We start from the raw sequence: 13,264 nt of genomic DNA, 5'->3' as shown, positions 1-13,264 counted from the left end.
TAACATTTGTATGTGCAGGTCTGCAACTTTTGACCAATGTATATGTGTGTGTAACTACCACTAAAAGCAAGGTACAGAATAGTCCTGTCACCCACCAAAGCTCCCCCAATGACCTTTTGTAAGTAGCCCTAAACCCCCCTCCCAAACTCCCAGCCCCTGAAGCCACTGTTCTGTTTCCATCTTTATAGTTTTGCCTTATGTCATATAAATAAATCCATACACTATATGGCCTTTTGAGACTGGCTTCTTTTACTCAGATAATGCATCTGAGAGTCAGCCATACTGTTCATGTCTCAGTACTTCAGTACTTTCTTCTTCCTTCTTCTTCCTTCTTCCTTCTTCCTTCTTCCTTCTTCTTCCTCCTCCTCCTCCTCCTCCTCCTCCTCCTCCTCCCTCCCTCCCTCCCTCCTCCTCCACCTCCTTCTTCTTCCCTCATCCAAGGATATGTTTCCATTGATTTTAGAGAGGCAGAGGAGGGAGAGAGAGAGAGAGACATCCATCAATTTGTTGCAGTCTGTACACACCCTGACCAGGGATCGAACTGGCATGTGCCGTGACTGGGAATTGAACTCAAGGCCCTTCAGTACATGGGACAATGCTCCAACCAACCAAGCCCACCAGTCAGGGCACTTTTTTCTTTTTTATTGCTGAGTAGTATTTCACTGGATATATGCACTACATTTGTTTATCCATGCCCAGTTGAGGGACATTTTGAGCTGTTTATAGTTTGGGGATTATTAATAAAATTGCTATAAATATCCATATATAGGTATTTGTATGAGCATAGGTTTTCTGTGGGGGTTTTTTAATATATTTTTATTAATTTCAGAGAGTATGGGAGAGGGAGAGATAGAAACATAGAAACATCAATGTTGAGAGAGAACCATTGATTGGCTGCCTTCTGCATATCCCCTACTGGGGACTGAGCCTGCAACCCGGGCATGTGCCCGTGACCAATCGAACCCGGGATCCTTTCGTCTGCAGGCCGACACTTTATCCATTGAGGCAAACTAGCCAGGGCTGAACATAGGTTTTTATTTCACTTGGGTAAATGCCTAGAAACAGGATTGGTGGTTATGTGATGTTTGCTTAACTTTATCAGAAACTGCCAAGTTGTTTTTCAGAGTACCTTAGCCATATTTTTAGCCCTAAACTATAAATCAGAGAGCAAGAACTGAATCTAAGATGATGATGATATGGTGGTGGTGGTGGTGAAAGCCAACAACATCCCTTGCTTTTAACCATTACACATACTGCATTATTTGACTTTGTTTCCTCAGCAGCTGGCATTGTCCTGGCACACAGTAGACATTCAATAAATACCTATAGAATCAATAAATTTTTTATTATACTCCTCAGGAAGGGTGCTGTTCTCTTCTCGTTTAATTTACTGTCTCTCCAATATTTTGTTAAATAGTGGTTTTTAAAGTTAACAGTAGATGATGCCTGCCCTAGTCAGAGATAATAAGTTTCAGATTTGTTGTATCGGTGATAGAAACAGAGAAATTGAGACTAGCAGATTAGGAGGAGAGGGGAGTAGGGAGTTTAGTCCAAAACAAGTTTAATTTGTAGCAAACACAGGTTGATCAACTGTGGCAGATTGTGTTTTCCTAAAGATGGCAGCAACAATATCTTCCATGCTTTGCACTCCTCTAAAGCCTTGTAATTACCCTTTCTAGACATAGAGTATAATTCCCCTCCCCTCGGGCCCTTGTTTCAATGTGCTAGAAGAAAAACAAGGTGACTTCCAATGTTAGATCATAAAGGTGGTAGAGCTTCCACCTTGTTTACTCAGTCTATTTTATTTTTTGTTAATCCTCACCTGAGGATATTTTTCCATTGATTTTTTTTTTTTTTTTTTTTTTTTTTTTGTAGAGTGGAAGGGAAGGATAGGGAGGGAGGGAGGGAGGGAGGGAGGGATAAACATCAATGTAAGAGAGACATATCAATTGGTTGTCTCCTGCACACATCCCGACTAGAGCTGGGGATCAAACCTGCAACCTAGGTACATGCCCAAGACATCATGAAGCAAGGACAAACATTCTCATTGTGCCGTGTCTGAATTCCTGATTCACCAAATCTATGAGCATAATGAAATGGTTGCTTTAAGCCACTACATTTTGGGGTAATTTGTTACACAGCAATTTGAACATCCTCTCTGTGGATCAGATTGCATCCCTCCAAAAGACATGTTGGCATCCTCACCTCAGAATGTACTTCAGAATGTCACATTATTTGGAGATAGGGTCTTTAAGAGGTAACTGAGCTAAAATGAGGTCATTGGGGTGGGCTCTAATTCAGTGACTAGAGTCCTTATGAAAAAGGGAAATATAGCCCTCGTGGGTATGACTTGGTTGGAGCATCATTCTGTGCACCAAAAAGTTGAGGGTTTCATTCCTGGTCAGGGCACATATGGGAGGCAACTGATTGATGTTTCTCTCTCGCTCTCTCTCCCCCTTCCTCCCTCTCTAAGAAAAAAAAATCAATAAAAATTTAAAAAGGGAAATTTGGACACAGACACACATAGAGGGAGAACTCCATGTGAAGAGGAAGGTAGAATCAAGAGGTATTAGAAACAGTTTGCAGCTTATAAGTATTATTCTAGCTGTAGTGTGGACAATCAGGGCAACATGAGGGCAGGGCAACCAATGAAGGCCATGGCCATGGAGGTGAAGGATGGGAACTGCAGGTGACAGGCATGAAAGGAACATCTGCAGGACTTCATGACCAAGATGGGGCCAAGAAGTCCTGTCTCTGGCCTGTTACATGGCCCAATATTGGTCCCTTTTTGTCTTAAATCCTCCTGTGTTACATTTTCTGTTATTGCACTCAAGGGTTTTTAACTCTCACTTGGGCCTAGTTATAAGAGAAACAAATGAATGTTTGAAAGTAATTACAATGTTGCCTCCAACCCTTCCTTCTTTTTTTTTAATTGTAGACTTTATTTTTTTTAGAGCAGTTTTAGGTTTACAGAAAAACTTAGCAGGAAGTACCCAATTTTCATAAACCTCTCTTCCTTCTCCTCCTCCAGTTTTCCATATTATTAACACCTTGCGTTAGTGTTGTACACTTGTTACAGTTGATGTGCCCATATTGATGCATTATTATTAACTAAAGTCCATAGTTTACATAAGGGTTCACTCTTGTTCTTGTACATTCTATGGGTGTTGACAGCTGTACAATGAACGTATCTACTATTACAGTATCATACATAGTTTGACTACCTAAAAGTCCTCTGTGTGCCATGTATTCATCCTGCCCCTCACCCTACAACCACTGATCTTTTTACTGTCTTCATAGTTTTGCTTTTTCCAGAATCTCAAGCAGCTGGAATCACGTAGATGCAACCTTTCCAGGTTGGCTTCTTTCAGTCAGCAATATGCATTTAAGTTTTCTTCATATCTTTTTGTGGCTTGATAGCTCATTTCTTTTTATTATTGAGTATTTCTTTTCATCACTAAATTAATATTCCACTGTGATGACACTGTTATCCATTCACCGACCGAAGAATATCTTGGTTGCTTCCAACTTTTGGCAATTATAGATAAAGCTGCTTATAAACATTTTTGTGCAGGTTTTTGTGTGGACAAAGGTTCTTGGCTCATTTGGATAAATACCAACAAGCATAATCATACAATAAGTCTCTTCATTCCTTTTTCATGTTCACCGCAACCCAGGTGGGGAGGTTGGAGGATGACTTGACCTAGAAAAATGCCTGAGGATTGTATAGGTCTTGGGCATGTGCAGAAACAGAAATGATCTTCGCTGGGGAGCTAAGGGTATTCTCTTAGGACAGAAGTCCTTACCAGGTCCCCCAAATACCCTGGAATTATACATGGGAAGGTGAGCTCTCCTCAGAGTTTCAAGAGTCTAGTAAGCAAGAGAGAGATTAAGCCACAGGTTTTACCTGCAGCTGAAAAAATTCTCAGTGATGGGATGGGAAAGAGCAGCTGGCAGACAACCTCAGTGCTCAGATTCCCTGGAGTGAAGACTCACCCTCTAGTTACCACTTCTAACTGGACTTCTGAGACTCAGTGACCATCAGAAGCCTGGGCTGGAAGTGCCCCCAAGGAAAACACTTCCTCTCTCCCCCAATTCAAAGAAGTCTAGAAGCACAATGATGTGACGGCAAAGTCTAATTGCACAGTTTATTTAAAAAGAAACAGCTGTAAGGTAGAAATGCAGATGCTTTCTTTATTGTAAAGACAGCAGTTACAAAAGGGAATAAATATGACATTAGGAATTATTTTTTTAAAAATACAACAAACCCCTGGCATTTGTACACAATCCCAAGAACTCACAAGATATAAAAACGTGTGCAGGAGGTTTAGAACAGCTTCACCACCTTGGAGCAGATGTCGGAAACTTTCTACATGATGAGGGTGGACATGACCTTTGGGATTTTGCAAGACTCTAGATTTGTCACTTGTGAATGTCAGGGGTCTACTGTAATATAATTTGCATAGAGTCAGAGTTAGCAGGAATTCTACTCATTAATAGAACTTCTAAATTATTCTTTTATTATTATAGGTATGTAGCACAGTATTTAAGAGTGGGGGAAAAAGGCTGGAATGGGGAGACATGAATGAAGGGGGGTCTGGGGGAAATGCTAGGGGACAGGAGAACCATGATGGGAGGAATAGAACTTATCTTTTCACTATTTTGTGTCACCTTGGCAGCATCCCACGCCCCCTGTTGGAGAGGGGACAGGCAGTGGTCCAGCTTGACCTGCCTCAAAAGACAAGCAAAGATGCAAAGGCCACTGGCAGGCTCGGGCTAAGAATGAGAACAGGGTAGCCGATGGGAAACAAAGGGGAGGAGGGCGGGGCAGAGAATTACCCAAGAAAATGGGCAACATGAACATCACAGCCCCCAAGGGTCATCTCCTCTAAGGACCACCAAGGGGAAGAAGTGCCTGTACAATTTGTTTCCACTATTTGATGTGGAAGAGTAAAAGGAACAAGGAAAAGTCACAGGTGGCCAGAGGCACATTCTGGCTACAGGAAAGGGCAGAGAACCGTGGGAGGAAAAGCGAGGCAAGGAACAGCTGGTCTCTCTCACCTGGGGGTGAGGACGCTCCCTGCTGCCCTGAGGCTAAGGCGTTTGCTTGACGGGGTGTGGAGGCCGGTTGGGGCGAGGAATCAGTTGGGGGTGTGGATGCCTGCCCAGCTCTCCCAGGGGCACCTGTGAGGCACAGCTGTAGACAGAGGTCAAGGTCACCCGACTATGTGCTAAAAGTGGCCTTGAGCTCCCGGAAGGCTGCCTGGCGGATCCTCCTCTTCTCCTCCTCCCGCTTCCGCTCATCTCGCTCAGCTTTCAGCTCAGCTTCAAACTTACTGGCAGAGGCCAAGGCTTGGACCTGCAGAGAAACAGCAGAAACAGACCAACAGAGTGAGAGAGGGGAAGAGAACCTAGGAGATGGAGCACCCAGTGAACAGAACTTGGTTGTCTAGGGCAGCGGTTCTCAACCTGTGGGTCGCGGCCCCTTTGGGGGTCGAACGACCCTTTCACAGGGGTCGCCTAAGACCATCGGAAAACACATATATAATTACAGATTGTTTTTGTGATTAACCACTATGCTTTAATTATGTTCAATTTGTAACAATGAAATTGGGGGTCACCACAACATGAGGAACTGTATTAAAGGGTCGCGGCATTAGGAAGGTTGAGAACCACTGGCCTAGAGCCATGTGACATGAGGCTCCTTCCCCGTGGTCTTCCCAGGTGTGCCTGGTAGTAGCAAGGACACAGTCACTTTGCTGTTGTGGGTCGGTCTTCCCGCTTCTCTGCTTTTCCAGGACACTGTTTAATATCCCACCTATTACCCACTTCTACTTTTTTTAAAAATATATTTTTATTGATTTCAGAGAGGAAGGGAGAGGAAGAGATAGAAACATCAATGATGACAGAGAATCATTGATCAGTTGCCTCCTGCTGCCCCACACTGGGGATTGAGCCCACAACCCAGGCATGTGCCCTAACCGGGAATTGGACCGTGACCTCCTGGTTCATAGGTCTATACTCAACCACTGAGCAATAACAGCTGGGCTGCTTTCCAGTTTTTATTTCACAACAAAATAACCTCCCTGCTGGGATTTTGATTGGGGCAGTATCACTCTCCTGTGGCAAAGGGATTTCTTTACAATATAGGTTTTCCCTGAAAGCCTCTATTTTTATTCACTACGGTCTTTTAGGTTACCCACTAGAATTTTTGGTTTTCTCTAAATAAATCATTCTAAACTTATTTCCATATATTACATGTTTTTTTGTTTGTATTTGTGAATGGGATTCAATGCCATTTTTAAAAAATCAAATTTATCTCCAATGATACAATATCAGGTAAACTCATCTTAAAATTCTCTATCTTAGAACTGATTTTCTCTCTGTGTCTCATCAATTAGGTAAACTTTGCAAACACAGTGGGCATGCACATTATTTAATAAAGATGGTGAACTTGCTCTCCAAAGCAACCGTTCCCATTTATACCCCACCATCATAGAACACAGGTTCTCACTTCACCACAGCCTTGCCACGGCTTATAATTAACCTTCTCCCTACTTGCCAATCTGATAGGTAAACTGGCACCTTTTATTTCCTCTTTGGTGAAGTACCCATTTGTATCCTTTGCTCCTTTTTCTATTCAGCTATTTTTTTATTTTTTTTTACTTTCCATAATGTAGGTGTTAATTTCTTCTTAATATTTTTCAGTTACTATTTCTAAGTTCTTTGTCTTTTTTAAAATATGTTTTTATTGATTTTAGAGAGAGTGGAAAGGAGAGGGAGAGAGAGATAGGAACATCGATGAGAGAGGACCATCGATTGGCTGCCTCCTGCATACACCCCACCAGGGATCAAGCCTGCAACCTGGGCATGTGCTCTGACCAGGAATCGAACTGGTGACCTCTCTTGGTTCATGGATTGATGCTCAAGTCACTGAGCAACATCGGCTGGGCTTATTTGTCTTTTAACTTCAAGGTAGCTTAAGCCATACAAATATTCTTAAATTTGATGTAATCAATGCTTTCCAGCCATTTCCTTTCTGACTCTGGAATTTCATGTCATGTTTAAGAAGTTTCTAAACCTACTTTCCTGTATTTCCTTCCAATATTTTTATGGGGTTTTTTTGTGTGTGTGTGTTTTTTTTTTTACTTTTATGGTTTTATTTTCACATTCAGCTTGTTGTTGTTGTTGTTGTTAATCCTCATACAAGGATATTTTTTTCATTGATTTTTAGAGAGAGTGTAAGCGAGGGAGGGAGAAAGACAGACAAATGTGAGAGAGACAAATCGGTTAGTTGCCTTCCACAGGCACTCCAACTGGGGCCGGGGAGCAAGCCTGCAACTGAGGTATGTGCCCTGGACCAGAATCGAATACGGGACCCTTCAGTTCATGGACTGATTCTCCAACCTCTGAGCCAAACCAGGTAGGGCAAAAATGATATTTTTCATATACTAAACTAGAGGTCCCGTGCATGAATTCATGCACCAGTGGGGTTCCTCGGCCTGGCCTGCAGGATCGGGCCAAAACTGGCTCTCCGACATCCCCGGAGGGGTCCTGGATTGCGAGAGGGCACAGGCCAGGTGAGGGACCCCACCAGTGCACGATCGGGGCCGGGGAGGGATGCGGGAGGTTGGCCAGCCAGGGAAGGACCGTGGGAGGGCTCAAGTCCCGATTAGCCAGACCCCAGCAGCAAGCTAACTTACCAGTTGGAGCATCTGCCCCTGGTGGTCAGTGCATGTCATAGCGAGCAGTTGAGCAGCTTTAGCATTAGCATATTACACTTTGATTGGTTGGAGGCCAACTGGACAACCCAACACTTAGCATATTAGGCTTTTATTATATAGGATTCCCACATGAAGGAGATCTGTTTTTATTATTGTCTATCCTGTTCTACTAACTGTTTTGTTTATTCCTGTACCCATACTACATTACTTAATATTACCATTTTATTGAATGTTTTTATACTTATAAAAAAGTAAATATTCTTTTATCACATTGAAGAATATTGTTTTATTGCTGGGCCGGCATGGCTCAGTGGTTGAGCATTGACCTGTGAACCAGGAGGTCATGGTTCAATTCCCAGTCAGGGCACATGCCTGGGTTGCTGGCTCGATCCCCAGGGTGGGGCGTGCAGTAGGCAGTTGATCAATGTTTCTCTCTCATCATTGATGTTTCTATCTCTCTCTCCCCCTCACTTCCTCTGAAACCTATAAAAATATTTTTTGTAAAAAAAGAAGATGGTTTTATTTTAAAATGTGTTATTATTAAAGTTAAACTTCACCAATGTCTCTGAGATGTCTAACTGACCACATTGTTCTAATTTGCTCTACCTATGATATCAATATTTTAAACATTATCCCAGTCCTTTTATTATTATTATTAATCCTCACCCAAGGCTATTTTTACCATTGATTTTTAGAGAGGGGAGGGAGGCAAGAAAGGGGAGAGAGAAAGAGAAAGAGAGAGAGAGAGAGAGAGAGAGAGAGAGAGAGAGAAACATTGATGTGAGAGAGACACATTGACTGGTTGCCTCCCGACATGCCCCAACTGGGGACAGGGAGTGAACCTGCAACCCAGGTACATGCCCTTGACAGGGAATTGAACCCACAACCCTTTGGCACACGGGCCAACACTCCACCACTGAGCCACACTGGCCAGGTCCCTTTCTGATTTTCATTCTGTTACCTCCTTTGGAGCCCAATGAAGATTCTCACAACTCAGTGAAAAGTTATTATATCCTTTTTCTGAATTCTGTCTATACTTCACAGGGGTTTGTTTCTGGAGACAGATACTTCTGAAACTATTACCAGGAATGTTGTTTTTGTTTTTTCTGAATCAGAAGCCCTATCATGCAAATGTGTGGGTGTAACACGGTCTAGGAAATGATATTTTCCAAATTTCCCAGGTATTTCTTAGAACATGAACAGAAACCATTTGCAACCAACATTGTGCCCTTCAAATGAAGGGGCATGCCTTCCTTTTACCTTAAGTCACCTTAGATTTAACTCTAAAACCCAGCTTATAACTTTTCCTCCTTAAATTATTCCCATGGCTGGGGGGATGTCCTGCCTTGATGGAAAAAAAATATCACCAACAAGCCTTGTAGCATTTTACATTGAGTGGCCAGATTATTATGATCACCTGACATTTGTAGGCAAATTAGCTATAATTTCACGCTGAAGTTGCTAGAGGGCCAGACAATTATAAATAGGGAAGCAGGTTGTTTACCACAACAGTAGAAGTGATTTTTTTCTGAAGATATGGGTAAACAACGTGAACACACACACACACACACACACACACACACATATGTTTGTAGGTAAATTAGCCGTACACTGCTTCGTATGGATATGGAAGCCAAAGGCCTGTTCAAACACCTTTACTGTCTGCAGTTACCAAGATAAAACGTCTCCAATTCGCACAGGAACACAAAGATTGGACAGTCGAGCATTGGAAAAAAGTCATGTGGTCCGATGAATCATGTTTCCAGTTGCATCATGCAGATGGCAGAGTGAGAATTTGGCAGAAACAGCATGAAAGCATGCACCCCACATGCATGAGTACAACCCCTCAAGCTGGTGGGGGCAGTGTTATGGTTTGGGGCATGTTTTCCTGGCATGATTTGGGCCCTTTAATTCGTGTGGAACAACCTCTGAATAGCACAACATACTTATGTATCATTGCTGATCAAGTTCATCCTGTCATGTTGATGGCGTATCTCAATGGAGATGGCTTCTTCCAACAAGACAATGCGCCATGCCACGGTGCTCGTATTGTGCAGGAGTGGTTTCAAGAACATGAGGGAGACTTTACCTTGCTTAGGTGGCCCCCACAATCACCAGATCTCAATCCAATTGAGCATTTGTGGGACAAAGTTAAAAGAGCCATCAGGCAGCTGGTTCCACAACCATCAATCTCACAAAACTGGACAGTGCTATTCATCAGGCCTGGTGTCAGATTCCTCGCATCACCTTTCAACATCTCGTGGAGTCAATACCAAGAAGAATCACCGCAGTATTGAAGGCAAAAGGTGGTTCAACGAAGTACTGGGGTGGTCATAATAATCTGGCCACTCAGTCTCACTCTCTCTCTCTCTCTCTCTCTCTCTCTCTCTCTCTCTCTCTCTCTCTCTCTCTCTCTCTCTCTCTCTCTCTCTCTCTCTCTCTCTCTCTCTCTCTCTCTCTCTCTCTCTCTCTCTCTCTCTATATATATATATATATCCCACGTTCAAAGGCTGTTAAATCACGTTGTTTACCCATATCTTCAGAAAAAAATCACTTCTGTCGTGGTAAACAACCTGCTTCCCTATTTATAATGGTCTGGCCCTCTAGCAACTTCAGCGTGAAATTATAGCTAATTTGCCTACAAATGTCAGGTGGTCATAATAATCTGGCCACTCAGTGTACATCCCACCTCCAATCAAGTGGTCATAAGTACTGAGAGTCCCCCATTGTCACTACCTTCATTGGACCTACGATTCTCCAGAATCTATGAAAGCTTCCCAAGTCCAGCCTCGCCCCAGGCAAGTCGATCCCTATAGTGTCCACCACTGATCATGTCAGGCTCCTGCTCAAGCTCCTCTGAGGGCCACCCCCCACCACCACACACACACCCAAGTGTGCAGCTATGCTTTCCAAGCCTGGCTCTGCCCTGAACCACCTGCAGAGCTGATTCAAGTCCACGTTTCCTGGGCCCCACCCTGGAGAACCAGGTAGATCTGGGTGGGACTGGGAAGCTGGCCTGCAGATGGTTCTGGTGCTCAGTAGGCTGAGGAAGGCCTGGTCTCTAGGGGAGCCCAGACTCCCTGTCTAAGTGTGTCCAGTGTGGACAAGGGCCAGCCTCCAGACACTCCTCACCCTCCATGCCTTGGAGCCTTTGCTCCTGCCATTCCCACGGCAGGAACGCCTTCCCTTCCTTGATTACAAGGTGAGTTTCCATTCATCTTTGAACATCTGTCACAAACGTCAGCTCCTTTATGGCCCTCTCCTAAATTCAAGGGGTGATTCCCTGCATTTGTCACTCAAGCAAATGTTTATTGAGGGCCATTATATGCCCAGCACTGTAATTATAAAGATAATATACCTACCCTGCCTTTGAGTCTGGGTGGGGAGGCAGATGCGTACACATAACACACTCAAAAAATTTTATTTTATTGTTATTCTTTTCATCTTTTCTCCTGGTTATAAAAATAATGCAGCTGTAATTATAAAACATTACAAAAATATTTAAAAAGCCCCTCAGACAACAAGTGTTACTAATGCTTTGGAAGTAATTATCCAGGGTGTATTTAATACTTACAAAATGGGGTTTCAAACAAACTGTTTTGCTTAATTCATTTTCGGCATCTGTCCATACATACCCATGGCTGGAGGGTGTGCACATTGTGGGTGTAATTTCTGATAATGGAAGTTTCAGTCATTTCCAATTTTTGTTTATTACTAACAGTGCTGTAGGAAAAAAAAACCCTTGTCTGTATTTATATTTATATACAGACAAGGTTGGACACACAATGCTGGTGCTGAAGGTGTATTTACATGAGTGTCTCTGAGGCCAAACTCCTATAGGCAGAATTCTAGAGGTGAAGAATATCAAAAGTTAATAGCTAGATCCAAACTGCTCTCAAAAAATTGGGTTGATTTATGTCCTTGCCCAAAGTGTCCAAAATAAATTATAATACCTCGAATAAATAAATTATGATAGCACTTCCACTCATAATACAGGCACGCAGAAGAGGACAGACTTTCTCAACTGGGATAATCAGGGAAAACAGCCAAGAAGAGGCAACTCTTTAACATGGGTCTTAAAGAATGAGTAGAGTTTTCTAGGAAGAGGCATTTGGATGGGGCCTTCCGGGCAGAGGACACAGCAGTATTGAGGCCCAGTCATGAAAAGCATGCAGCGTTTGAAACATGTAAGGGGTGGACGAGGCTAGAGTGGGGACCAGATCTAGGTTATAAAAGGTCTGAATGCCCAGATAAGACGTTCCCAGAGACTTCATACAGACTTGGACAAAAGCACTCGGCACACTACACTGCAGCCGTGGAGGGAAAAGAGCATCCTGCTAAGGTGAGTCTCAGTCCTCGACCCCAGCCCAAGGTATCACGAGAGATCTGCATACATTGACTCAGTCAATGAATGGGGAGGACCCGTCCCACCAGAATTAGCCCTTGCCTCCTCTCTATCCAGACTGACAGTTTGCTTTCCTCACTAGACTGAGTGCGTGTCCTGGGCAGGGCACATGTGTCATCTACTACACCCTTGTATCTCCTGAGCTGAATGTGGGGCCAGGCATTGCCAGGGGGACTGGGTTGAATCAATGTTACGTCATGAAGGAAGGGCCAAACCACTTTCAGGGTTGGACACACAATGCTGGTGTTGAAGGCACAATGAGTGGTCGGCCTGCCCCTGACTATCAGATGATGGCAGTAGGGATTCAGGCACCGAGTCCACCATGATTCAGTTTACATGTTGGCACAAAAATGATGGACTGTTTCTCCAAGCAGCATCACAGAGAAGTGAGAAGATAATCAAGCTTAAGGGCCCAAGCAGGCTGAAATGTGTGGCCAAGGACAATTTGTCTCTGGGCAGACTAGTAGAGTAAGCCAAAACCACACAAGAGGCAGACTCCGGCCTGGGGTGGTGAGGAGTCCAACAGCTCGTATCACATATGGAATACTCACAGTGAGCCAGGTACTTGCTTAACACTTTACGTATATGTGAACTCTTGTAATCCTCACAGCAATCCCATTATCTCTGACCACCCCCCCACCCGCCCCCCACTGCACAGATGAGGAAACTGAGGCACAGACGGGTAACAGGAGGAGGCAGCCTTACCAACTGTCCACACACCTCCTGTGTGGACAGGGGGCTTGGAGGGCTCTCCTGATCTCTCTTTCTGCAGGTGTGCTCTGCAGAGGTGAAAATGACAGTGCCCAGCAAGGGGTGGGCTCTCCATAAATGTTCAATGACCGGATGAACATGTGAATGAATGGCAGCACCCAGAGGAGATTCAAGACCGTGCACTGCAGATTCCTTCCCCACTCCCAGACACTGTCAATGGAGCAAATTTGGGGCAAGTCACCAAGGCTCCCTCCTCTGGCCCCATTATTCACTTGTTTACACACAAGTGTGTAAGATGCAAATATGGAGGTAGCTGTCCAAGTAGCCCAATCTGAAACCAGAGTCTGATGCATGTGCCATTCAGTTGTGTTTTGAATTTGTAGATTGCATGCAGACACATTCATTCTCCTGCAATCACGCATGA

The 13,264-nt window shown here is 43.8% G+C and overlaps 1 protein-coding gene across 3 annotated transcripts in view; it reads right to left on the bottom strand.

Moving 5' to 3' along the window:
- Nucleotides 1–4,169: 4,169 nt before the first annotated feature.
- Nucleotides 4,170–13,264, bottom strand: part of EFHD1 (EF-hand domain family member D1) — a 40,721-nt gene continuing 31,626 nt past the window's right edge. Inside the window, exons 4-5 of one of the 3 annotated variants that reach the window (XR_004969501.1) lie at nucleotides 5,159–5,359; nucleotides 4,170–5,122 (exon numbers count right to left, since the gene is read on the bottom strand). Coding sequence is in view for 1 of the 3 variants with exons in the window: in XM_036320339.1 (XP_036176232.1) it covers nucleotides 5,225–5,359 (135 nt within the window). In the remaining 2 variants the exon portion in view is untranslated. Of the gene's footprint in view, nucleotides 5,360–13,264 lie in introns of all 3 variants that reach the window. The other 2 variants (XR_004969502.1, XM_036320339.1) reach the window with 2 other exon arrangements.

This window comes from Myotis myotis, unplaced genomic scaffold (genome assembly GCF_014108235.1).
Source record: "Myotis myotis isolate mMyoMyo1 unplaced genomic scaffold, mMyoMyo1.p scaffold_m19_p_8, whole genome shotgun sequence".
In the NCBI taxonomy this organism is placed as follows: Eukaryota; Metazoa; Chordata; class Mammalia; order Chiroptera; family Vespertilionidae; genus Myotis; species Myotis myotis.
This window is presented reverse-complemented; position numbering and strand designations above follow the sequence as displayed.